This window comes from Saccostrea cucullata, unplaced genomic scaffold (assembly GCF_032062105.1).
Source record: "Saccostrea cucullata isolate Sc308-1 unplaced genomic scaffold, CSIRO_AGI_Scuc_v1 ctg182, whole genome shotgun sequence".
Classification (NCBI taxonomy): Eukaryota; Metazoa; Mollusca; class Bivalvia; order Ostreida; family Ostreidae; genus Saccostrea; species Saccostrea cuccullata.
In genome coordinates, this window is record NW_026925642.1 from 214,404 (window position 1) to 240,656 (window position 26,253).

Sequence of the window (26,253 nt, forward strand, 5' to 3'; positions counted from 1 at the left end):
GATTGACCTTATTTTTAAAAAAAATCAACTTCAGTGATAATTTTTAAATGACATTTGATAGGGCGTTCATATTTGACACAAAATTAATATGTCATAGAAAATGACATCTCATCCACAATTTAAAGACACCAAAGCGGGGGACCACAATTCTTTGAATTTGCTTGTTTTATTGCATGATTATGGACAAGGCGAGTATTTCTTTTGGTACCAACATGACTTTTTAAACTTGACCTTATCGTTTGACCATCTTTTGAATGAAATTACCCAACTTTAACCTTAGCCTTGTAATTTAAACAGTTGGTACTACAAAAATTGAAAATGTAGAGCTTTCATACTTCACATGTGTATATTCATTGTGGCAATGACTACTAGTATTCAATGAATAAAATATTTTGACTTTGGCTCGAACCTTTGAGTTTGACCTACATTTGTAAAGCTTACCTTAGACATAACTTTCAAATAGTTAGTACTGGTGTCTTAATATTTCATAGGAGTATTTTTTGGTCACAAGTTTTGATCCCTTAAAGCTTGGGTTTTAAAATTCATATTTTTAACAGGTATATTCATTGAGACGTACAATTCCTTACTTGGGGTTACAGTCTTTTTCATCTTTTGACCCTTCATTTTTGACTTGCATTCGAGAAACATCCTTCGCCAAAACTGATATAGAAAGAAACCTAGTAATTTATTCTTGATTGAAGCTCGAAGTGACAGTCTACATCAGAATTTTTATGAATTATCATGTTTTTATTACTAATATTTTTTTTGTTTCAGAGTTCAATATTTTAAGAAACGTGTAATAAGTGATAGCTAGACAGGCAAAATTTGGTTTCTCGTTTGATATTTTCTTTAGTATTTATTTAGAGTATTTACAAAGTTATCAACACTGTCTACGACTTTTCTGACAACACTAGCTCCTATAACAATTAAAGAATATAATATTTAGCACAATTACCATTACCTTGATCATGCATGTTGATGTATTGGTCAGAAACTAGAATTTGTACAAAGGTAGCTGTATATATATGTGATTTTAACAGGCGATGCATGTGTAATGGCCATGCATCAAAGGATAAAAATTAAAGTAACTGCATGACCATGATGACAAACTGGAATTTCAAATACTTATTTTCGCTGATAAATCTGCAATCATTTTTGTGCCCCCGTAAACGAAGTTTTGGGGTATATAGTTTTTATCGTGTCCGTCCATCTGTCTGTCCGTCCGTCTGTATGTCCGCAAAAAACTTTAACCTTGCCCATAATTTTTGATTTAGTGGAGCTATGACTTTCCTATTTTTCACATGTATTCCTTGTGACAAGACCTTTCTTTGGGTACCACCAAATTTGACCTTGACCTTTGACCCACATTTACACAAAAATTCCAAACTTTTACTTTATCCATATCTTTTGAACATTGGTTACCAGGACTTTTATACTTTACATAAGTATTCTTTGTGGAAAGACCTTTCATTGGACGCCAACGATCTTTTGAATTTGACCTGGGAGATTTCCATACTAATTAAAAAACTTTAACCTTAGCCATAACTTTTGAACAGTAAGGGCTACTGCTTTCATACTTCACATATGTAATCTTTGTGAAAAGACCCTTCATTGGATACCAAAAACTTTGACCCTTTGACTTTGACGTTTGACGTACTTTTAAAAAGCAAAACTTGACTATAACTTTTAAAGGGTTAGGGCTAGTGCTTTCATAATTTACAAATTTAATTCTCGTGACAAGACTTTTCATTTGGTATCAAGAACTTTGACCTTTTGTCCTTGACCTTGGAGATTTCCGTACTTATGAAAAAATTTTACCTTGGAGAATTCTGTACTTATGAAAAAACTCTAACCTTGGCCATAACTTTTAAACAATAAGGAAGAGTGTTCTCATACTTCAAATATGTAATCCTTGTGAGAAGACCCTTTACTGGATACCAAGAACTTTGACTCTTGGACTTTGACTCATACTTTTTGTATTCAATCCTTGTGACAAGATCTTTCACTTGACCCTTTGACTTTGACATAACTTTTGAAGGGTTTAGGCTTCCATACTTCACACATATATTCTTTGTGGCAAGATCTTTCATATTTCACAACTGTATTTCCAGTGAGAATACCCTACTTTGGGTACCAATATATTCAATTTGCATTTAAGAAAAGTTTAATCTTCACTGTGTAATGTCATACGGGGGCATTAGTGTTTCACAAACACATCTTATTTATCTGTATTTTAATTCTCATTGATCAGCTCTTTAATTTTTGCAAACATTCATAAGCTTTCTTAAGAAATCCAAGACAAATGTTGGATTATGAAGAGTTCCGAAATCAGCCAAACTTAGAACATGGTTAGAATCTGTCGCAATATCAAGCGAATCCTGTCTGTTGAAATTTTTCGAAATACCTATAACAAAAATTTCAACACTCTGATTTTTAAGTTTTTCAGCCTCCAGAGTGGCGTGAATAGAATTCATAGGACGCCCATCGGTTAAGAGGACTAGCACGTTCGGATGCCCGGGTCGATCACCATTAGTGACGTTAAACAGATTTTCCCTTACGAATTGAAGGCCGCTTGCTGTCATGGTAAGGCCTGGATGGTTATACGATATATTCTGAACAGCTTTTAACAAGGAGAGTTGATGAGGGTAGGTATTGAGAGTGAACTCCAACTGCGGTAAGGTCGCGTATGTCACCACGCCGACCTGATCGGAGTGTGGACCGATGTTCAGGAATTGAATGGTCTTAAAGATGTAGTCCTTCAACATTTCAAAATTGTCACTCCCAACACTTCCGGACTGGTCCACAAGAAACACCAAGTCCAAACCACAATCTGTCATTAGAAAAGGAAGGAAAACAAAAACGGAATAAAATAGATAGTTTGTAAATTTTGAATTTACTGGGTAGCAGTAAATTAATTTAACTTTTACAACATCACTGATTTTTGTATTTACTGCACCCCGGTAAACATGACATTTCTAAGGCAACATAGAACTGTCCACGCAGGAGATTTACCAGAAAGATTCTTTAAAACTGAAGCATAAGATCAAGAAAAAACTTGTATGCATATTTTCGACAGTCAATCTTTGATCAATAATGTTGAACTGACAATTTTTCAGATAAGTTTAAACTTTAGCATTTCCGCAAGAAAAGTGCAGACATACCTGCAGTATTAAGACAAGGTGTGGAACCATTTGAAAACGTCTGCAAATTGGCAATATTTGTAGACATTGCTTTAAAACAAAATATGCGGCAATAATTATACATGTATACGACATTAAACAAAAGCATTATTCAGTATCTACAGTGTATATGAATGTGAAAAATTCTTGTAAAGGTTATTTTTTACCCAAGGCCATTTGTTGACACTGGTCTAAATCACTGTTCCGAATGTTTAGCTCCTTTCTTGTGTTATTCAACTGTGTCTCTAGAAGCTTATTTCTCTGGCGAGAGACGTGGAGTGCTGCTTCTCTCTGCTCATTGCTTTTGGTGCACGTGGTCAAATTGGCCTCAAGATTTCCAATCAGCGAAGTCGATCTGTTCAGCTGATCTTGTAGAAGATTTATTTTGTCAATAGAGGTAATGTTTTGGTGATCACAATCCTTCTGGATGCGTGAAATATTAGCTTGTAGTCCTGCCATTAGTGCCGCGTGGGTTTGGTTTGCAACTGAGTCGTTCAGTTGTTTCTTTAATAAGTCTATTTCAGCATTGGATGTATTTAGAGTTTCTTCAAGTTGATTTCTTTGTAGGGCACAACTGGTTAAATTGTTTGTCAGTTGTATCACAAGAGAACTCGACTCGTTCACCTTAGTTTGCAATTCATGAATCTTATCATTCAAGACACCTTTCTCTTTACTGTTCGTGGTTTCTAGCGTTGTTATATTAGTCTTCAAGGCCTGTACCAGGTCTTTTTGGTGCCGCAGCTCCGAGGAGAGCAGCGAGTTGTGTACCGAGAGTTCTATGTTCTTGTCGCTGAGTTCGTGGAGCTGTTCGTGTAGGTACTTCACCTCGGTCATCAGGAACACGGGGTCGGGCGTGGTCGGCACTGTTGTCGGATCAAAGAGGAACCTCTTGATATTGTGTTGACTGCAAATAACTCCATATTGAGTTAAAACAATTAGAAGAAAAACTCCAGGAATGAAATCCATTGACGATGATGAACACAGATTATATCATATCTGTCAGAAGTCAAGGCTCGGCGACACACCAAACAGATAAGACGTTCTGCAGAATTAACGGAATCTCATTTGATGCAGTTCTATTTAAAAAAGTAACATTCTGATAATTTATTACTAATAATTTTTATATTTTACACATTGGGCGACAGAGGATTGACAATAAAAGCCCTTTACCTATATCAAGGACTGTTTATATGTTTATAGTAAACATAACGCTTTTTTTCAAGCACATAGCACCAATTTTGAAAATGATAACCAATAATGAATGAGTAAATAAGAGGGGGAGAAGGACTCTTCCGTTTAATTATAAAAATTTTTCTGTAAAAAGAATTTCCCTCAAAACAGAGGAGTTTGATCACCTGCCTCCCCATCCTCCTTTTTAATTTAACTAAACATATTAACATGCTTAGATATAGGCTATATAGCAATGATATACAGTGTACTATACACGATTCAAAAAAAAAAATTACATGGCGACTGCAGTTTTACAGGTCATCATGGCTTAGGAAAAATACGCAGAATGATTTAAGAACTTTTCACACGCACATGAATATCTTCAATAATTTTTAATGTTAACAATAAGTTCGCCAGAATTAAAATTTTCACTTTCAGCGAGTAACTTACGAATAAATGAATAAATATTTTTACCGTGAAAGAAATTACTAGTATACAAGTACTGGCTGACAATTTGTTATCGGTATCATTATATGACTTTTATCTAAAATCAACAGTTGCTTCATCGCTCTATGTACCAGTACAGGTGTACTTTGTATGGATCGCCGTATTGACACCTGTTGCAACGAAACAAGGAAAATACCAATATATTAATGATTTTATAAAAAGAACCGATTAGTTCTAAGGAAATAATTACTGTATAACATGATATCAATGAACCTAGATTAACTTAATGTTAAAAAGATGTGTGCAGTTAATTAAGAAAATGGTTAAATGATATAGAAAAAAATACTGGAGTAACTGGAACAGGCTAACTGTAAGTGTTAACAATTGATGTTGATAACATTTGGCGCTCCGTAGATAAATTGTTACAAAATGAAGAATGGCCATTGACAAAGTGACATCGTATTTTAAATCATTTGACGTGAACTTTCCTGTATTTTGTTTGACAATTCTGTTTGGACTAGGGTCGTGGCTCACCATAAATGGAGTCTGGGTAGAGCTGCCGACCATTGTGAACTTCGTCCCCGAGCAATGGAAACTGTCATCATACCTGTCAATTATAGGTCAGATAGCCAACATCGGTCCTATAGCAGTCCTCATCCTTAACAAAGCAAGACCCAAATGGCTAAACGAGACCTTTGTCACCTACGTCATCATCATTGTGGGAACTGCGTCATGTATCTTGGCGGCTTTTCTGTGGCAGAAAACATCAACAGTCGGAGGACAGGAACACAGTGTAGCTTTGTTTGTCTTCGTTTTTCTTCTTGGTCTGTGTGACTGCACATCGACAGTTATATTTCTACCATTCATGGCCTTGTTGAAGCCAGACTACATGACCGGGTTATACATTGGGGAAGGTTTGAGTGCGCTCGTTCCAGCAATGATAGCACTCGGTCAGGGCGTTGGAAAGACCGAGTGTAGGAATGTATCAGCTGTCAATATGACTACAAATATCACAATTTTTCATACAGAACAAGTATCCTCTTCTCCCAATTTTCCGGTACGAGATTTTTTTTGGGCGTTAGCAACCATGATGGCAATCAGTGGCATATCATTTTCTTTACTCCGATATGCCCCTTTCTGCAAGAGCGAGCGAATAAGTGTTACAGACAATTCGGCAAAATCAATCTCGACGTCTTGCCAACTGCAGGAAAAGAAAGATACGGCAAACGGTCATGCAGACACTACCGTGCTTATTCAGACACATGATAAAAGAATGTCGAAGACAACCAAGGCTGTATGGTTGACCATTATAGCCTGGGTCAGTTTCCTAGCAAACGGATTTCTACCTTCCATAAGTACGTACTCCTCTCTACCTTACGGGACCGACGCTTACCATCTGGCAGCCATACTAGAAAATATTGCTAATCCTTTGGCGTCTGCTTTGGCTTTCTTTTTTCCCGCCAAATCCTTTCGCGTACTTTTTCCTACTGTTTTAGCTGGTACAGGTTTCTCTGTCTATCTCTTAGTTTTGGCGGGAACGAGTCCCAGTCCACCACTTGTGGGTTCACTTGCTGGGTCATTCATTATGGTAAGTAGCAACATATTTATATATAGTGTGCAGTTGTGTAATGGTGATATATAAACACCAATCCTAACAATTTATGCAATATGTAAATGCTACTAAATTCATAAAATTTTCTTGCCAACATGTGGTACTAACAGGTAAATGTATGACATTCGTTCAACTGTTTTACAGGTGGTGATTTATATAGGGAAGACTTGCCTGTTTATTTATACCAAGGTGTGTGTTGCCGTTCTGTTCCGAATGGATGGAAAACAATCGTTGTTTTTATTGGGAGGCGTCACACAGCTGGGGGCGTGTCTAGGCTCTGTGTTAGCCTACATTCTAGTCAATGTGATAGTGGTCTTTCAAGGTTCTCCAGCATGTTAATGAACATTATTATGCTGGCATCTACATGAACAAGTATATACACGTATTGGATAACCAATTTCAACTTTATCATGGGCAATATTTACATGCTACCAAGTTTAAGATATGGAAATAAGAGAATTAAGTAAAATGTTATTTTAATGTTTTTAATTTCATGTACTACCTACATTAAGACATGCAATTAAAACACTGTCATTCACTCTATAAAATAAATATATTCTTGAAAATAATGAAAACGTCACATTCTTATCTAGTAAATATCTACATTATGAATGAACATTGTATACACTGAAAGACTATGTAGCATCTATCACAATAAAGAAGGGACAATCCTGTTTTTACACCTGCCATGTTTTTGTCACAAATTCTACCTCCACTGCTATGAAGTTTCCTTTAAACATTTCTCAGGATGAGGATATGGTACACCGAACTGAATGCACACTTTTCTGAGTGTCCTTTCGTACTCCTTGTTAAGTTTTGTTGCCTGCTTCAGGCCAAACTTAAGGTCCTCTATTTCTTCAAAGAATCCCTGAATAAATGAAAAGCACCAAACCTTATTTCAGTATCAATCAAGTATACATTAGGATAAAGATTTACAAGCTTACAAATACTTACAAAATCTAATCCCTTCAATTCCGTCCTGAGTTTCTCATTTTCTTTTTTCATTCTTTCACATTCCTTGGCTACTTTTTCATATTTTGTTTTTATTCCTAACAATAAAGATCATTATTTATCAGTTTATGTTTTAAAAATTAAAATGAAGGCTAACAAGATCCTAAATAGAGAATGGTTAATCAATTCACAAAGTGAACTGAGACTAAGTTTGGTAAATGCAATGTTTTCATGTACAGGTATGTACCTGTATCATCATTTACAGAATACATGTATTGTCCAAGGATAGTAAACTTTAACTTAGTGTGGATTTGACCTTTCAAACCAGTACTGGTAGGCTTCATGTATTCTTAAAAGGGAACTTTTACTCCAAAACGAACACAAATTAAAGTTATGGCATGCTAGTTCAATAATCACCAAGAGAGTATGCATTGGAATAGACAGGTTAGTAGATCACACAATGTAAAAAACACGGAAAATGGTGAAATAAGAAAGAAAATGAAGGTCATTATTCACAGTGTAATGGATTACACAGGTGTTATATTAGACAGTTGTCACTGTCTGGTAAAAATCTGCTAAAAACAAAGAAATTACGAATGCCTTACCTGATTTCAACTCTTCCATTGGTGCTGGCAGTTCTGTAGACTTTTTCTTTGGGTGTTGATTCATTAACTGTCGTTCTAAGGACATTCTTGTGTTTTTCTCTTCTTTTAACAGTCGCTCCAGTTCTGATATTCTAATCTAAAACAAAATACTGAGACTTTTGAGGAGATAGCTGATGATCTGAGTCGTAAATACTGAGACTTTTGAGGAGATAGCTGATGATCTGAGTCGTAAATACTGAGACTTTTGAGGATATAGCTGATGATCTGAGTCGTAAATACTGAGACTTTTGAGGAGATAGCTGATGATCTGAGTCGTAAACAAAATACTGAGACTTTTGAGGAGATAGCTGATGATCTGAGTCGTGAACAAAATACTGAGACTTCTGAGGAGATAGCTGATGATCTGAGTCTTAAATACTGAGACTTTTGAGGAGATAGCTGATGATCTGAGTCTTAAATACTGAGACTTTTGAGGAGATAGCTGATGATCTGAGTCTTAAATACTGAGACTTTTGAGGAGATAGCTGATGATCTGAGTCCTAAATACTGAGACTTTTGAGGAGATAGCTGATGATCTGAGTCCTAAATACTGAGACTTTTGAGGAGATAGCTGACGATCTGAGTCGTAAATACTGAGACTTTTGAGGAGATAGCTGATGATCTGAGTCCTAAATACTGAGACTTTTGAGGAGATAGCTGATGATCTGAGTCCTAAATACTGAGACTTTTGAGGAGATAGCTGATGATCTGAGTCGTAAACAAAATACTGAGACTTTTGAGGAGATAGCTTATGATCTGAGCCGTAAATTAAAATGTTTAATCATACAGCAACTTCACAACAAAACAAGAAATAATGTACTATACTCTCCTCTTATATTGAAAGCTGATGTGAAGTATGAAATATAGTATAGATTATGACCATGTTTTATATAAACATCCACAATTTATGTACCAAATAGGGACATTTTACTTCATATACCATTGAGAGAAAAATTTGTAGGCCAAAATTTATAATTTTGTTTACATTTTAAAAATAAAATATCAAAGTTAAACTGCACATTACTCATTTAAAATGAACTACTCAGATGAAATTCCACTTCAGACCTTGTTGTAAAATGTGTTCTAAACATTTTTATTAAAAAAAAAAATCACAAAGCAATCTAAAATGACATTCAAATGAAAGTCACATGCAGGAAGCAACCCTCACTCTTTAAAATCAGCACAAAAAATCAACAAGATGCCTGTATTCATCCTAGACACTTGATATTACTTATTTCATAAAAAATTGACCCAAATAGGTATGGGTTATTATTTTTATCTAAGAAAAATAAGTAATGTTAAGTGCCTGTGGTGTTCACATTTGAGAAGTTATGTTTCACATCAGCAGAATGACATAATTACTCTCCATTATTAATCATTCATTTTCTAAATAGTTAAGGAATGGCTTTCCAAATTTAAACCGATCATACAATCACATCTGTGATGGTTTCTTAACCCCGATCTTACATTTAAATCTGTGATGGTTTCTACATGTAGCATATTCATCTTCACCTCTTTTTCATATCTTCTCATCATTTGATTATGTAGTGATAGGAGCCTTAAAATTACAAAGAAATGCAAAAATAAAAATAAATTTATACGATATTACAGAGTTGTGGAAAAGTGCCGGTCATGCCGGCAAAACCGACAAAAAATTCGCATGACCGGTAAAAATGCTATCAGTGTCGGTCCACATGACCGGCCCCCTCTTTCTGTTAAAGCTTTTTGTTTTTCTATTTCTCATGTGCATTTCCCTTCTTAATATTGTCGTACCTTATATGCGATTAAGTAATACCTTTTCTTTTAACGAGATCCAGGCTGTAAATGAAAGCGAAACTGGCATGGTTCTCGTGACCTATTAAATTTAAATGCAACTGGGGCAGAATTAGGTAGAAAACGTATCAAAGAAAAAAATAAAGTTTAGAGGAGCTAAATATGAAAAATTTCAACAGAAAGAATGCAAGCACAGGTGGGGAAAGCAGTAAATCTAGTACTTGCACTGTGTGTTTTTTTACTGATCGTTTATTGCTTGTATCGATGCAAAGAATTTTTGCAATTTCTAGACCCATTTTCTAGGTTAATATTATAATTCCAAAATGCATAAATGTTTAAAAAAAATTACAATCACTATGCTTAATTAACAATGTGACCTTCCAAAAAGCGATGGTATCTAGTATTGTTATAAATGCAAAATTAAAAGAAAACGGAAGAGGACTTGGAAATGGAGATTTGAATTTTGTATCATTATTATCATGATTTATTAAAAAGATTGTGTTATAAAGTGAATATGTATTAAGTTTTTTTTTTCCATTTTGCGACGTACTATTTCGGACCGACAAAAATCACTTCGGACCGGCTTATTTTGTTTTCTTGTCGGTCCGAATGACCGGCTATCTGAAAAAGTTTTCCACAACTCTGTATTATTGTATGCAACAATAATTGAATCCAAGATTGTGTCAAATAGTGTATTGTCAATTTTGTATTAAATTCTGAAGACAATACTTGTGATTAAAATGTAGGATAGACCAATCATTTTCATTGGACAAAGGTTTCTGACGTAAAGTGTCAGTACATTTTTCTGTTAATTGCATGTGTGTCATTAAAATTTTTGAGAATCATTGAATTTAGTAGTATATAGACATCTAGTGGTTTGTGACCGTTTGTGGAAATGGAAGATAAAAAGCCTGTGACATGCAATGTTTTTAGTCCTGCTTGATGAAATTTTTCTAACATTATGTATGATATATACATATACATGCAATATGTATGAGACGAAGATAAATTCACTCGACAAGTTGCACAATCTAATCATACTTGTTTGTCTGTTCCACATCTGCTTTAAATGATGGATCTTCCTTTTTCTTCACCGCCACTGCTGGCTGGAACACTCTGTTTCCTTCTGTTTGCGTCGAAGAACTACAAAAAATTTAGGCATCAATAGTCATGAAGATAAATGTTAATGAATCAAAAATAATTTTCTCAGGAAAAAAATGATTCTATTCGGGAATTTGAAAAGATGAGGTCATGGTAACATTTGATAATGGCTTAAAAGGCCTGTAGTTTGCAGAGAGCAAAAAAGAAACAAAAGAATAATTACAACTACTCTACAATGTAATAAATGTATTTCATTTAATAATGCACTAGGTGTGTAGTCTCGATCAACCCATCTTTGCTAGTGAAGATGTATTCAACCAGATGCTCAGCTGTCTCCGTAAATTCCAACATCATGTGATGTCACAATATAGACTGTGTCTTGTGCAGTTTGAAGTTTGAAAAGGCAGATCAAAATTACAAGTGTAAGCTGTGTATAGATTTTTGATTGTAAAAATGGCACTCACCCTTACAGTCAGAGTCACACTGTAAAACATATCATTCATTACTTAAATAAAACCACAATCTCATTGCATTTTTTAAAATCTTACTCTCTCGTTGTGACGTAATTCTTTAACAGTTCTTCCCTCTGCAACTTCTGCTTTAGATTTGACAGCTCCGACTGAATATCGTCCCTCTGAATTTTCAGTTTCCAACATTTCTTTTTCAGTTTTTCATTTTCTGCTGTCAACTATAACATAAAATACACATCTATATATAGTCGTTTCTTATAAATCTTGTTAAACATACATGTCTTTCTCTTTTTTAGATGCCAAAATTCTGTAACAAAAAACATTTAAACCTAAAAATATAATGATATTCAAAGGAAATTCGGGTTAACTACATGTATCCTATGCATTTTGAATTCTCTTCACATCAGTGCCTAAAACGATATTTATCTCTGGTTGAACAATACCTGAATGCAAGTGTGAATATCTGGAAAAGACATTTTCTTGACATCTAATAAGTTTTCCGAAACATATCTATTTTATGATTTTTTTTTAAATTTATCATCTCCGAACAACATCGCAACAAATAAACTTCCGGTATGTATAATTTGAAAATCTTCCCTGTAGCCTATCAAATCCCGGAATCCGGAAAAGGCTTTCCAACATTTTTACACTAAACACAGAGAATCTAAGACTTAGTTACGTGTTTATTACACACTTGCTATATATCATATATATATGACTAAGTAAATAAAAAAGAAGTTAATCAGTTTCAATATTAACACACACAGTTCCATGGCAGAGCAGCTAGCCTGGGTTTCCTAAGTGAAACAAGTATGGCATCCATGTAAATATATATATATCCTTTTGCAAGCCAAAAGTGTAAGATCTATTTATTCTCTCAACTCTCAAGGAGCAACGCAAACCTAACACCATTGGCTTGTATAGATAAGGATATTTATAAATTTTGTTTACATGTTAAAACTTGTAAAATACAGTCTAACTTCACCATCTCCAACTTGTGGGGAGAAAGAAAAAAATTTGATGTATCCAAATAGTTATATTTGCAAATATTTTCTCCGATATAACATTTTAAGCAATGCATATCTATCACCGTAGATAAACTTTTTTGACAATATTTCAGTCATAATTGTTTGACGAAATTTCTCAGAGATGTCATAAAGGGTCGACGCCCAGCTTTAAATAGATTAAACTTGTTTTGCTGAGATTAGAAAAATTCAAAATTTCGTAAGTTAGTGATAAAAATCAGTAAGTAATGTATAATAAATTGGTCACAAATGTAGGATACTTAATCAAATTTAACATAAAGCCCTTATTGCTAGCCTTATTCAAGAGGCAAGATATCAACGGTTATAAATACTTAAAGAATACTCAGTACCAGGTAAATGGTTGGGCCTTCTAATTCACTCCAACATATCCAATGTATTTAAGATATTATTTTGATACCAAAGTGCAACTGCATCACTTTCATTCATAATACTGGACAGCAACACAAAAAGAAAAAAAGATAATAAATAATTTAATGGAATTGGATCAGATTCAATGGGTTTAACAACATGTAATAACTGACACTATAAGATTGTTAGGTGACTGAGGTTTCACAATTTCATATATTTTAATATGGATATGTCAAGATATCATAAAAGCAAAGGAATATTTCTCCTAGACTCAAAAGCTATAAAACATTTAAAGAACATATTAAATGCCTATAGGATGAATCCTAAGACTTGAAATCCTGCCCACTTTGAAGGCCTGTTGGACATTTCATCTCCCATTATAAAGCCTGGATGACATTTCCTTCTTCCTTAAACCCTGCTGGACATTTTCTCTGACTTAAGTCACAAGATTATTTTCTCTGACCACCAAAACTCTAAGACACTTCCTTCCTCTGTGTCAGTTGGACATTTTCTTTAACCTCAAAGCCAGCAGGGCATTTCCTCAGATGTCTTACACTCAGTTCAGGTTTTTCATGTAGTGCAGTATTACACACTGCTGAATTATAAGCATAAAATATACATTCTAAGCACACAAGTCACAAGAAGTCATTCAGAACTAGTAACAAATCTTGCACCCTAGTCTTCATCTGAGTCATCCAGTCCTCTCCGTTTAAACTGTCAAAATATAAATATATCAATGTTAATTCTTTTTCTAAGATTCACTGTGCATGCAACATTTGGCTGAAAAAAAAACTATTTCAAATGTTCTTACACATTAGAATACATGTTTTTATACAAAAAAAACTGTAAAAATAATTTTATTTCCTTTTTTCCCCTTAATTTTTTTCTCTTCATTTCACAAGTATATTTCCATATAGTATTCAATTTTGTATTATATACTGTCAAAATTGTAAAGTACCTTTATGAAATTCACCTTAAAGTTAAGATAAAACACCAGACATAAAAAAATTAGATTCTTGGATAATTTAGACTGACCTTCACTGTGGTTTTCTTGGCTGTCTGTTCTGAAACTCTTTCTAACAAACTTTTCAGCTGTTGTTCTCCAATCTAAAGGTACAAAAAAAACATCTATATTTTCATCCTAAATACAATGAATTAACATTATATAAATATTGCATGTAGTTGAGTGTAACATTGAAAATTTTCACCTTAAGAAAACCATTGTCAACGCCGAGGTTGACAATGGTTTTCGAGGGGTGAAAATTTTCAATGTAACACTCAACTACACGCAATATTGATTATATAATACTGAATGTTTTATACAAATACATATAACAGCGAACCGTGCACGCAAAAAGTCTGCGCAGTGGCTATTTTTTGAAATATCACCCGTCGTCATGCAGTGTTGACTGTTGCTACGGTGGAGGGCGTGGCTTCAATATTCAGTGGGTAATAGTGTTTTTTAACAAATGTTTCTCAACCAATCAGATTCAACAAATTTACATGAAAGTGTAATATTATATAATTAAATATTGAATGTAGTTGAGTGTAACATTGAAAATTTTCACCCCAAGAAAACCATTGTCAACCGAGGCGCAGCCGAGGTTGACAATGGTTTTCGAGGGGTGAAAATTTTCAATGTTACACTCAACTACACGCAATATCTATTGTTATACTGAATGCTTTATACTGAATGTTTTATACAAATACATATAACAGTGAACCGTGCACGCATAAATTCTGCACAGTCACTATTTTTTGAAATATCACCCATCGTCAAGCAATGTTGACTGTTGCTACGCTGGAAAGCATGGCTTCATTATCCAGCGGGTAGTAGTGTTTTTTAACAAATGTTTCCTGACCAATTACATTCAACTAATTTAAATGAAAGTATAATATTTATATAATAGTGTTGTGTTTTGCGTGCACTATGCCTAAATAGGGGTGTTGCTAAAACGCAGAACGGAAAACGGAACGGAAAGCGGAACGAAACGGAAAACGGAAAATAAATGTCAAGGAAAGAACAGAGAATCAGACATAAAGAGCAATATTCATGATGTAAAAGTCATATTTAATGAAAAATCAACGTAAAATATGATATATTCGTGAATTATGCTACCCTGATAACACATGCATGCGATGGTCAAATAAATATATACTGTGATATATATGTACTAACTAGTATCCGTCTTTCAAACGTTTCGTTCAAATCAATTTTTTAAAGACTGCTCATTTATAAACAAAAATCTTGTATTGAAATAGGCGGAAGGAAAAAAAAACTACTAGTATGTATACATACGTGTATCGGTAAAGACAAAAAAGAACTAGTTTTGACAAAGACCGATTATGCATACATTGGCGAATCCGGGAATCTTGAAAAGGGAGGGGGTAGTTTGGGGTCGGAGTAGGTTCCCTCAGTCACACACATATATTGGTCACAAAAAGGACGGGAAGGGGGGGGGGTGTTTGCTCCCCTATAAATTAATCAGTGGCATATGTTATGCGTTGGAAAATTCAGATATGAATAGCTGGAATGTAAGAAAACATTTCTTGCATCTTAGGAATTTAATAGCATGTTCAACTTTTTTTCCCTTGAATTGCAACTTTTCAGAACTGAGCGGAAAAACAAACAAAACAAACTCTAAAATGGTTTACGAAGTCATTCACCCCCTCCCCCCCCCCCCCCCCCCCCCAAAAAAAAAAGAAAAAAGAAATCACACTTTAACTTCATTAAACGTAAGGACGATGTATTAATTTTACTACAGTTAAGATTCTATTTTACATCTCCATCTATCCAGGATTTTAATTGATAAGATTTAGAAGCGACTCTAATTTGTATAAAATTTTAACAACCAATTTACAATCGAAATGTTTATCCGGGCTTGCCGGAAAGGGTGCTCTAACAGTAATCTTAGAATTTTTTTTTTTACATTTCATTTTTCTTACCATTTACCATGATTCATTAAGATAAATATCCCCCCCCATGTTTCCCAGACATAACCTTTATACTATAGAAATGATCACTGAAACCTCCAACACTTTCTGTCTGTTAAATTAAAGTAGTTAGTGAGTGTAAGAAAATAGTACTGAAAGAAATTAGAGCTACGTCATTACTCTATCAGCGGTTTTCGTAAGAGACTTAAAATGACTAATTCAACTTGTATTTATTAAAGAGGAATTAAATATGTAAAAAATATATTGTTTCTGAGGAATTTATATATTTTAAATGATTTAATCTCAAATAATATTTTCCATTTTCCGTTCCGTTCCGTTTTCCGTTCCGCGTTTTAGCAACACCCGCCTAAATAGTAGTCAGGGTTTGACACATGGTGCACGAGCCGGAGGCGAGTGCACTATGTGTCAAACCGTGACTACCATTTAGGCATAGTGCACGCAAAACACAACACTATTGTTATTATTATGCTGACTGTTGTTACTGTATAAAAACGGCAATATTTTCTCCATTCCCAATGTTTCATCACCTGTTACATTCGTCTACTCTATTATGACGTCACCTTGTGCAACATGTACGTCATAATCTTTTTCTTTAATTTTGAACGTTCCATGCTTTAGGTGAAATCTACAGATAGTTTTAGAGAATAGTATTTGAGTGAAGGAAGGGGGATTGCAAGAAACTATTTTAGAAGAATTATTTTGTTTATCTTTACTCTTAAGTGTAAAATATTTGAAACTAAGTTTATATATATCATAGTACTTTACTATAGATAACGGCGTCTATGGCGTAATCGGCAGCACGTCGGACTGACAATCTCGGGGTCGTGAGTTCGCTCCCCTGTATGGGCGTTGTCCGATTTTCCTCAGACATGTAAGCCGTGCACTATTATGGCATAGTATGCTTACGCTATATAAATCCTTAGAACACTATGCGAGAATAGTAGGGTATGGGTTATATAGAGACAAACTGACAGGAAGCATAATAATATAACATATGAACCTAACCAAACCTGAAGTTATTCCATATTTTTGAAAGGGAGGTCAAAACAAAAAACAAAATGAAGAAAAATCAAAAGAAGAACACATTAATGTCTTCTAATTATTTTTTATTTTATTTTATTTATATCAAATGTACATTACACGTGTTGTACATTAGACATTTTGTTACAAATGGGAAGACTTTGAAATAGTTTTAGCAGAAAAAATTGATGTGTAGTTCTAGTATCATCAACAGCTAATGCTCTAAAAAATGAGTGAAATGTCAGGAAGTAAACCATATAGGTTTTCAACTCTTGACAGAAAACAAATAAGAGATTACTATTAAAAAGACATCCACGTATTACAATAGAGCTCTAAAAAAGAAATAAGGTTTAGGGGTAGATTTTTTTTTTACCTTATTTTGAATTTGTCCTGTCTGTGCCATTTGACAAAGCATATTTTCCACCATTTGAGCTTTTTCTGGCTTAGCTACTGCTATTGTATTTACTGTGAAAGAAACAAAAATTAAAAGGATCTGTCCATAAATACAGGAAATACAGTAGGTTATCATTTCCCAGTTACACACTACATGCACACAATGCAACTGATAATAAAAAATGCATTGAACTATACGAATTGTCTTGCTTCTTATATTTATAAAAACTCCATCAATTAGATCATTAAGGTATGGATATGATAATTAATCTCACATCTGGCTCTGGCCTGCTGGTCTAACACCTGGCTCAGGATAGAGTTCTTCATGTCCTGCATCTGTCTGGCCTTCTCCTCCTGTTCTTCCTGACCCTGGCGGCCAGCTCCTCCCTACAAAAACAAAGATACAAATGTTAAATGGTTTGCTAGCGTATATGTATGTCATTCAAACCAACTGGGTTAATGTTGTAAACAAAAAATATACTTTCTATTAGTAGATTGTTTTCTTTACATTTTGATAATCTTTCTATGTATTTTGACAATCTTTCTATCAGACAATATTGTAATATAAGAAGCTATATAAAAAATAAAATGACAAATGATATCTCAACTTGACTGAAAAGCACATTAAACTTCTGACAAAGTCTATATATCTTTGGATCAACTTGATAAAAGGGCTTTACTTGTTTTACAAATTAAAGTAAATTGGATAGCTGATAATTTCTATTCCCACATGAAGACTTGAGTAGTTAAATCATTGATTTTCGGGGGTGGGTGGGTGGGGGGTAATTTTCGTGGTTTTCAAGGCATGAGGAGACCAAAGAATTTACGTCCACCATGAAATGTAATTTTTCACATACTGTAGACGTACTTTTTTCAACAGGGTCATAATTCCGCGGAATCTCAATTTCTGTTTAATCCGCGAGTAGAAAATTACGCGGATTTCCTAGACTGTCACTATATGCCTTACATTCATATTAAAAACGCTTGGACAAATTTCCACGGAAAATTTGTGACTGCGTACATTAATACCACGCAAAAAAAAGTACTTCTACAGTATATTACTACTCAATAATTCTTTTTCCATGCACAGGCGTTTCTTTCATATAGCACGTTAGTTTTCTACTATTTTATAAAGTAGAAAACTAACGTACTGTATGAAACAAGCATCTGTGCTTCCACAAAATGAAATTCCCATGAACCCATATCTTTTCCGTAAACCACAAAAATTTGATCTCACAAAAATATGTGATTTTACAGCAATAATTGACATGCATGCAAGTAAATTTATCTTTGAATAATTTGTTTATACATACTTCAATAGTTTTTTTTTTTGAAATTCTTGTGTTAATTAGGGAACTTATCCCCCCCTCCCCAACCACCACCACCACCATTTGCACTGACACATTACTTTGATGATGGTCTACTTTAGATGTTACATTTATTGTACGCATTCAGTAACTTCAGTAAGTAACCATTACCTATACATGATACAGCAAATTCTAGAATGTAGCATGTGTAACCGTTTATAAAATACTGTTACACTTGAAATATTTCATTGCTGTGCTTTTTTTAATTCTCTTTTCAGTATTTAGAGTATCTGTTTACTCCTTATTTAAAAGTGATGACATTTTACCCCATATTGGGACTGTAATTGGGCCATTCTTTGGGCCCTCAGTGCTTCTAACTCTTCATCCGCCATGTTTCTGTGACAAACATTTAAAACCTGGGACTGAAAGAATTAACAGTTCCGGAATAGTCTTCAATGTCAATATCCTTGTAAACTGCACAATCTTCAGAATCGAATTGGGACCCCAACATTGCTTTAATTAAGAGTAAAATTCTTGTTTTAATATCCAGTAATTTTTCTCCATATGTTTCATCCAAAAAGATAATTTAGTTGGGTTTTTTTTCGGATAAAAAAAATTATGTGTTTGGATTTTACACAAAATATACAAGTTCCGATGTAAACATCATGGCTGAAAATGTATCACATGGATCACCTATTTCCAGTTTTCTACAAAATATTGACTTAGCAAGACAGCAGATCAGAGGTGACACAGCCAAGCCACCTAAATTCTTTAATACATAAATTTTAAAGACTATTTTAAGTGGAATTTTCTTTTAAAATTTGTTTTCATGAACATCAAATGCTTTTAAAGTTTAAAGTTACCAATCTGCTCTAAACTAAATAATGTTATCTGTGCTAAACTATTCTGTTTGGAAAATCTGAACTAGCAATGATATGGCTAGCCTAAACATATATTTTTTAAAATGAATTTAAGATGGAAGCTCTTCACACCGAGAAGACGGAGAATTTGATGCTGACAAACTCTGGTCCAGAATGGGTAGGGCTGATTTTGTGATTATATTGATCATTAATAATGATACAGTGTATCATTCAATTTCATTCAATATCATTCAAATAATTCAATTTCATATAAACAAACTGTTATTCTTTACATACCATTAGAAAAATGGATTGTAAAACCATCAATTAATATGAATATGTCAAATGAATAATTCATTTGATTAACTTTATTTACAGAGAATGTATTTAAAATAATATCACATGAAGCCACAAAGATATCCTTGGCCTTTAGTGGGAGTCCAGTGCCATCAGAAAAGGTAACATTCTTCTTCATGTAGTAAAGTGCAATATCATTGCAGGACTTGTGTCTTTGCATACTTTCCACTGTCAGTTAAGTTAGACCTGTAAGTATACTTATAAATCTAAAGTACTTGAAGATTTTCGACTTCTTCAATCTTCATACAATCTCTAATTCTTATAGACATACATAAACACAAAGTGTAGCATCTTAATTGTTTAATATATGTATTAAGTCTTATCAATGCTTAAGCAAGATTGAATGCAGCTTGTGAACTTGATTTGCTGTCTTGGAAAGACTTTTCTGATTTTTTTTTTATTTTTAGGAATGCACTTCACTGTTTAGTTCTGCAGAAAAAGCAACACTGGCTCTTGTTTCAGTATTCTACTCCCTGCCAATATCACAAGGTTTGAAGATTTATTTTTATAATCAACTATTACCATGATTCCATTATTGTCATATACTCATATTCTCTTTAAAGTTAAAAGTTTAAGTTTAAAGAAAATATTTTCATCTCCTCCTCTGAGGAGATCATAAATAAACTCTGTCATATTTGAATTACATGTACTAAACAAAAATATTTTATGCATTGTACTTTTAATACACACATGTGACATGTAGTCTGTTGTTGTTTAGGTATGAGGTTACAGAAATCAACAAGAGAAGCCGTGCTTTCCCTGCTGGACAGCTTGAGGGAGCTGATATCCAGTATCCATGAGGGATGTCGTGGGTAAAGGAAACTCCTGTTGGTTCTATATTTAACTTGATTTTCTATTCATTTTAATGATAATGTCTGTACTTGTTTTCATTTTACAGTAACCAGCAACAGCTGCAGTCAACAGGAGCTGTTTGGCAGGAGGCTGATCTTTTTGTTAGAATTCCAAAGAGTAAGGAATAATTCAAAATCCCTCGTGTATTCCATAACTGGTAGTTAAAAATGATTTCATTAATTTTTTTGGAGATCCTTAGAATAGCAAAGGTTTAAAGACAAAAAAGTTATGGATTTTTGATTAGATAAAGTAAAATATGAAGATAACAAATAGCAATTAAACATTATAAATTGTGAGCAGAGTCAACATGTATCACTGAAAACAGGGGTTGGGAAGAAGGAGAAAGCATCCCCTGTAAACTGGTCACACCCATCATGTTTCCTGATTAGGTAAACAGAAAAAATATATGTAGATGATAGAGTGTGAAAATAATGGCCTGGCAATTTGTATGAAAGATTGGACCCAACAAGATATTTTATTTGCAAACAAGGTCATTGTATCAACCATAGAAAGTGCAAAATGTGTTTTAAAAATGATTGTTAATGAAATCAGAGGACTTATAAATAATTTAACTCACTCTTTACACAGTATTTCATTATATGAAGGATAAGGGGGATCAAGTTGATTACAAGATATAAAACTATGATTTCATTTTCCTCTTTAGATAACAGGGAAGCTGTCATTCAGGAACTGAAGATATCCTCCCAGCTGATCAGGGATGCTTTAACAGAGCTAGAGCAGGTAGATGGGGCAGAAACATCTTTGTTGAGAAAAGCTAGAAATAAAAAGGATCAATAATATGATTGTGCTGATTTAAGATGCATGGAGATCTATGAGTAAATGTTATTTCTATAATAGCACATATTCTTTGAGAAAGATTTTATGACCATTTTTATGGAAAAAAAATTTAAGAATCTAATTTTGATATCTTGAACATGGTGAAATTATTAAAACTTTCCACTGTAATAAATGTCAGTATTGAATTCATTGCATCAGAAGTTAAAGCCCCTGACTTCAACATATTTATACCCCCCGCAAACGAAGTTTGGGGGGGTATATAGGAATCACCTTGTCCGTCTGTTCGTCTGTCTAATGCAAACGTGTCCGGTCCATATCTTTCTTACGGAGGAACATTAGAATCTACTACTCCACACAAAGATTGCCCATGACCTAAGGGTGTGTCATGACCTTGACCAAGGTCATTTGGGGAAGTTCAAGGTCACTGGAAGAAAAAGTTCATAATTCGTGTCCTGTCCATATCTTTCTTATCAGTGTACGAAACTTGGAAAAAAATTAGGTGGACCAACAGGGCTGACTACTCAAAAAGTCAGTCAGCCCTGCTGAAAATTAGCAAGCCCGCATTCTGAAATAAAAAAATTAAATAAATTGAGTGTGTTAGATTTTAAGCATCTCTATTAAATTATTGATATAAAGAAATTTTAAAGAAGTAAAAATATTATGCTATGATTTAAAATTATGTAAGTTTATTTTTGAATTAATAAAAACAAAAATCAGTTAAAACAACATTGAATAAAAGGACAGCGAGCTACCCTTCAGTTGACAAACGTTGGATGAAAGTTCATATTGTAATCAAATTGAACAGTGTTGAATAATTTAGTACACTAGCGTTGTCTTTATAACATGTTATAAACGCCATGATAATTATACAAATATTAATACTAATGAATTCATATAAATATGCACATGTCAATGTGTTTGGTTTAAATCTGACCCTTTAAGTTAAGGAATTTCCTCCCTCACAATTTTATAGGTTCAAAGTACAAAAACTGCATATATTTTCATTCAATATACTTTAAACTTTCCATTTATTGCAAAAAATGTATAGGTCACCATATTAATTAAGATGCAAAACAAAAATAAACAGAAGTGTATGTCAACATCAAAAAATTGTACATTTTTTGTGAAAAGTATTGAGAAAAATATGTAAAAACTGGTAAATATGCATAATTCTGATGCTGAGTGTTCTTAAATACTTCCTACTTAAAAGATACTTTTGAATTGAGAATATCAGGTAAACTATTTACAGAAAAGCAAATGCCTGAATGAAGAGACCTTAGAAGGAGTTATTGCCCTTGTAAACATTATTTAAAGATTGAATAATTGATTAAATATAGAAAATATGCATTTTTTGAATTCTTTTTATTTAAACAATATTTATCATTACACCTATTGTAAAGCATTCTTCCAAGAGATATTTCTCTATAAGGTACGAATTTAAACTAATTACAGTTTTTGCAAAAACCTATGACATCATAGGAGGGTGGAATTACCTTAAAGAAATGCACAATATACCAGTGGAAAGTTGAAAATATCTTTTCATGTGTGAAAACAGAGGAAATTCAGGTTAAAATACGATGGTGGTGTTCTTTATATATTTACAGATTTATCGATCAATTATTGTTTATTTCTTGTTGTCTGGGGGAATAATGCCTAACTCTGTTCGTTGAAATATTTGGTCTTTACTTCGTCAAAACATTTAAATCTGCAAAAATGGTGAGAATGGGGTAAAAGTAGTGCGTCCAAGCGGGCTGATGCAGAGCAAAGTTTATGCGTCCGCTCCCGATTTAGTACGTCTCGGGCGTGCGGGCGGACGGGAATTTCGTACACTGTTCTTATGGATAAACTTGGTAAGTTCTCATTTCACACAAAGATTGCCCATGACCCAAGGGTGTGTCATGACCTTGACCCAAGGTCATTTGGGGAAGTTCAAGGTCACTGGAATAAACATTTCATAATTCGTGTCCAGTCTACATCTTTTTTATGGATAAACTTGGTAGGTTCTCATTTCATGCAAAGATTGCCCATGACCCAAGGGTGTGTCATGACCTTGACCCAAGGTCACTTGAGGAAGTTCAAGGTCACTGGAAGAAAAAGTTCATAATTCGTGTCCGGTCCATATCTTTCTTATTGATAAACTTGGTAGGTTCTCATTTCACGCAAAGATTGTCCATGATCTAAGGGTTTGTCATGACCATGACCCAAGGTCATTTGGGGAAGTTCAAGGTGACTGGAAGAAAATTTTCATAATTTGTGTCTGGTCCATATCTTTCTTATGGATAAATTTGGTAGTTTCTCAATTCACACAAAGATTGACCTTGACCCAAGTTCATTTGGGGAAGTTCAAGGTCACTGGAAGAAAAAGTTCATAATTCGTGTCCGGTCTACGTCTTTTTTATGGATAAACTTGGTAGGTTCTCATTCTACACAAGGATTGCCCATGACCCAAGGGTTTGTCATGACCTTGACCCAAGGTCATTTGGGGAAATTCAAGGTCACTGGAAGAAAAAGTTCATAATTCGTGTTCGGTGCATATCTTTCTTATGGATAAACTTGGTAGGTTCTCATTTCACGCAAAGATTGTCCATGATCTAAGGGTGTGTCATGACCTTGACCCAAGGCATTTGGGGAAGTTCAAGGTGACTGGAAGAAAATTTTCATAATTTGTGTCTGGTCCATATCTTTCTTATGGATAAATTTGGTAGTTTCTCAATTCACACAAAGATTGACCTTGACCCAAGTTCATTTGGGGAAGTTCAAGGTCACTGGAAGAAAAAGTTCATAATTTGTGTCCGGTCTACGTCTTTTGTATTGATCAACTTGGTAGGTTCTCATTTCACGCAAAGATTGTCCATGATCTAAGGGTGTGTCATGACCATGACCCAAGGTCATTTGGGGAAGTTCAAGGTGACTGGAAGAAAATTTTCATAATTTGTGTCTGGTCCATATCTTTCTTATGGATAAATTTGGTAGGTTCCCAATTCACACAAAGACTGACCTTGACCCAAGGGTGTGTCAAGACCTTGACCCAAGTTCATTTGGGGAAGTTCAAGGTCACTGGAAGAAAAAGTTCATAATTCGTGTCCGGTCTACGTCTTTTTTATGGATAAACTTGGTAGGTTCTCATTCTACACAAGGATTGCCCATGACCCAAGGGTTTGTCATGACCTTGACCCAAGGTCATTTGGGAAAGTTCAAGGTCACTGGAAGAAAAAGTTCATAATTCATGTCCGTTCCATATCTTTCTTATTGATAAACTTGGTAGGTTCTCATTTCACACAAAGATTGCCCATGACCCAATTGTATGTCATGACCTTGACCCAAGGTCATTTGGGGAAGTTCAAGGTCACTGGAAGAAAAATTTCATAATTCATGTGTGATACATATCTTTATTATGGAAAAACTTACTTCTGAAAAAACCCAGCGAGGGTATTTTGTCCCGTTTGGACAGTTCTAGTTTTGGTTTAATACAGTTATGTTTGAGATAACACTTTCTTTTACTGAGAAATGCTGAAGATCTTCTCTGCTTTATTCTCCACTTTGACATTACAGGCGATAGAGGAGGGGGGTTCTTCTGATGGACTGTTTGGGTCTGAGGGGGAAGAGGAGGGTCCACAGTGGACAGAATCAGACAAAACTGTCGCTAAACCCTGCGTGGGCCTCATCAAAACCACCAAATCACTGCTGAAGAAAACCACAGAGTGTGTCCAGACAAACGGACAGACTCAGCAGTCTACGGAGATTCAGGAACTGGACAAATTGGCCGACCTATCGGAGAGGCTGAGCCCCGCAGTGGATGACCTGATTCTGGACCTGTATCCCCCAATGGTCAGGGAGAAAGTTCAGGAAAAGGTAGCAATAAATCAACCACTGAAATGAATTGTTAGGTCAATGATCTATTCTATTTTGTGTTTCCATAAGTTATCTGTCCAGATCATAAACTATGTGTGAACCAATATTGTCAGACGATAAAGTCTTTTTCTCGTTGGGTAACAGAATACAAATTGTCAAAGTAGTTATAAATACTATTTTAGGTGTAGATCTTGTTATGAGATACTGACATCAGTGACCTTTTGTTGGAATCATTATACATTTATTGGTTTTATTTGGTTCTAAGGCTGTTAAATATCTATTCTTTTGTAGGCAAAAACCTTGTTTGACACACAGAAGACAATTTTAGAGTTCATAAGGTACTACATCACAAGTATAAAGAAAAACAAAAGTTCTGAATTAAATAAAGACAGGGCTGAATGGCTTTGTATATTTATTTTACATTTTTAAAAGTTTGACTCATATTTTATTGTCATTCACCACTAGTTTGCTTACAATTTTCTTTTTTTCTTTCAGATCAACTCACATGGCAGGAGAAAATGAACAGAAATGGCTTGAATTTTTGTTGAAAGCAAATCAGCATAATTATGAAAATATTCTAAAATCAACTGAAGATAATTTTACCAAATAAATGAATTAACACAGGAAACCAAGGTTGTTTAAATTGCAAAGATGGTAGTTAGAATTTAGCTTTTTAATTGCAACCACCGCAGAAAAAATATAGTCCTACATAACCTGCATATGTGGGTACATATTTTTTCTGCAGCACTTGTAAGCAACTGTTAATAGACCCTTTTCTTATGACATATTTTGCCTAGGAGTTATTCCCCTTGGCCACCATCTTGTAGGGCAAAGTAGTGAAATTTTCTCTTTGAGTAACCAATATTAATCATGCATGCAAGAAATATATGGGGGAAAATATTTACAATTTTAAAATTATGAATTAATAGAGGATTTAATAAACCTATAATCATAAGAAAAATAGTGTTATCTTTACCTCAGTAACCGGTGTAACAAATTCAACTTGGTTGAATAATGAAGGGATCTGGGATTCTTGCCCTACAATATGGCGGCTAAGGAAATAACTGGTCTATTTCTGGATTAAGAAAGGTGTTTAAACACTTGTATTAATATTCACT

At 34.2% G+C, this 26,253-nt stretch overlaps 5 protein-coding genes across 5 annotated transcripts; 2 read left to right on the top strand and 3 right to left on the bottom strand.

Annotated features, from left to right (window-relative positions):
- Positions 1–2,218: 2,218 nt before the first annotated feature.
- On the bottom strand, positions 2,219–4,258 carry LOC134269436 (integrin alpha-2-like). Its single transcript, XM_062751630.1, has 3 exons — positions 3,347–4,258; positions 3,162–3,230; positions 2,219–2,830 (listed from the first exon to the last, which is right to left on the bottom strand). The coding sequence occupies exons 1-3, from the start codon at positions 4,143–4,145 to the stop codon at positions 2,256–2,258; spliced, it is 1,443 nt and encodes a 480-aa protein (XP_062607614.1). The 5' UTR covers positions 4,146–4,258; the 3' UTR covers positions 2,219–2,255.
- Positions 4,259–5,141: 883 nt separating this feature from the next.
- LOC134269437 (solute carrier family 52, riboflavin transporter, member 3-B-like) lies at positions 5,142–6,935 on the top strand. The gene is made up of 2 exons (XM_062751631.1): positions 5,142–6,384; positions 6,553–6,935. Exons 1-2 carry the CDS (start codon positions 5,233–5,235, stop codon positions 6,745–6,747), a joined length of 1,347 nt encoding a protein of 448 aa, XP_062607615.1. The 5' UTR covers positions 5,142–5,232; the 3' UTR covers positions 6,748–6,935.
- A 41-nt stretch (positions 6,936–6,976) lies between these two features.
- On the bottom strand, positions 6,977–11,920 carry LOC134269438 (centrosomal protein of 290 kDa-like). Its single transcript, XM_062751632.1, has 7 exons — positions 11,791–11,920; positions 11,426–11,565; positions 10,818–10,919; positions 9,471–9,561; positions 7,965–8,100; positions 7,363–7,457; positions 6,977–7,276 (listed from the first exon to the last, which is right to left on the bottom strand). Exons 1-7 carry the CDS (start codon positions 11,821–11,823, stop codon positions 7,127–7,129), a joined length of 747 nt encoding a protein of 248 aa, XP_062607616.1. The 5' UTR covers positions 11,824–11,920; the 3' UTR covers positions 6,977–7,126.
- A 926-nt stretch (positions 11,921–12,846) lies between these two features.
- Positions 12,847–18,849, bottom strand: LOC134269454 (programmed cell death protein 5-like). The gene is made up of 5 exons (XM_062751653.1): positions 18,743–18,849; positions 17,385–17,496; positions 17,090–17,181; positions 13,777–13,848; positions 12,847–13,455 (listed from the first exon to the last, which is right to left on the bottom strand). The coding sequence occupies exons 1-5, from the start codon at positions 18,806–18,808 to the stop codon at positions 13,417–13,419; spliced, it is 381 nt and encodes a 126-aa protein (XP_062607637.1). The 5' UTR covers positions 18,809–18,849; the 3' UTR covers positions 12,847–13,416.
- Positions 18,850–19,050: 201 nt separating this feature from the next.
- LOC134269439 (cyclin-D1-binding protein 1 homolog) lies at positions 19,051–25,756 on the top strand. The gene is made up of 10 exons (XM_062751633.1): positions 19,051–19,160; positions 19,392–19,454; positions 19,655–19,734; positions 20,041–20,122; positions 20,352–20,445; positions 20,532–20,602; positions 21,150–21,226; positions 24,836–25,135; positions 25,427–25,473; positions 25,631–25,756. Exons 1-10 carry the CDS (start codon positions 19,082–19,084, stop codon positions 25,743–25,745), a joined length of 1,008 nt encoding a protein of 335 aa, XP_062607617.1. The 5' UTR covers positions 19,051–19,081; the 3' UTR covers positions 25,746–25,756.
- The last annotated feature ends 497 nt before the right edge of the window (positions 25,757–26,253 follow it).

What these genes read in the sequence shown, in the direction of transcription:
- LOC134269436 (XM_062751630.1), bottom strand. Translation starts at nt 4,145, where the DNA reads ATGGATTTCATTCCTGGAGTTTTTCTTCTAATTGTTTTAACTCAATAT. An exon ending in GTGTCAACAAATGGCCTTGG is followed by an intron (nt 3,231 to 3,346) that starts GTAAAAAATAAC and finishes TTTGTTTTAAAG; the next exon opens with CAATGTCTACAAATATTGCC. An exon ending in ACCTTGTCTTAATACTGCAG is followed by an intron (nt 2,831 to 3,161) that starts GTATGTCTGCAC and finishes TTCTAATGACAG; the next exon opens with ATTGTGGTTTGGACTTGGTG.
- LOC134269437 (XM_062751631.1), top strand. Translation starts at nt 5,233, where the DNA reads ATGGCCATTGACAAAGTGACATCGTATTTTAAATCATTTGACGTGAAC. An exon ending in TTGCTGGGTCATTCATTATG is followed by an intron (nt 6,385 to 6,552) that starts GTAAGTAGCAAC and finishes ACTGTTTTACAG; the next exon opens with GTGGTGATTTATATAGGGAA.
- LOC134269438 (XM_062751632.1), bottom strand. Translation starts at nt 11,823, where the DNA reads ATGTCTTTTCCAGATATTCACACTTGCATTCAG. An exon ending in GATGTGGAACAGACAAACAA is followed by an intron (nt 9,562 to 10,817) that starts GTATGATTAGAT and finishes TGTAATTTTAAG; the next exon opens with GCTCCTATCACTACATAATC. An exon ending in AATTGAAGGGATTAGATTTT is followed by an intron (nt 7,277 to 7,362) that starts GTAAGTATTTGT and finishes TCATTTATTCAG; the next exon opens with GGATTCTTTGAAGAAATAGA.
- LOC134269454 (XM_062751653.1), bottom strand. Translation starts at nt 18,808, where the DNA reads ATGGCGGATGAAGAGTTAGAAGCACTGAGGGCCCAAAGAATGGCCCAA. An exon ending in CCAGCAGGCCAGAGCCAGAT is followed by an intron (nt 17,182 to 17,384) that starts GTGAGATTAATT and finishes TTTCTTTCACAG; the next exon opens with TAAATACAATAGCAGTAGCT. An exon ending in CAGGACAAATTCAAAATAAG is followed by an intron (nt 13,849 to 17,089) that starts GTAAAAAAAAAA and finishes TTGTACCTTTAG; the next exon opens with ATTGGAGAACAACAGCTGAA.
- LOC134269439 (XM_062751633.1), top strand. Translation starts at nt 19,082, where the DNA reads ATGGCTGAAAATGTATCACATGGATCACCTATTTCCAGTTTTCTACAA. An exon ending in CAAACTCTGGTCCAGAATGG is followed by an intron (nt 19,455 to 19,654) that starts GTAGGGCTGATT and finishes CTTTATTTACAG; the next exon opens with AGAATGTATTTAAAATAATA. An exon ending in TTTTGTTAGAATTCCAAAGA is followed by an intron (nt 20,603 to 21,149) that starts GTAAGGAATAAT and finishes TTTCCTCTTTAG; the next exon opens with ATAACAGGGAAGCTGTCATT.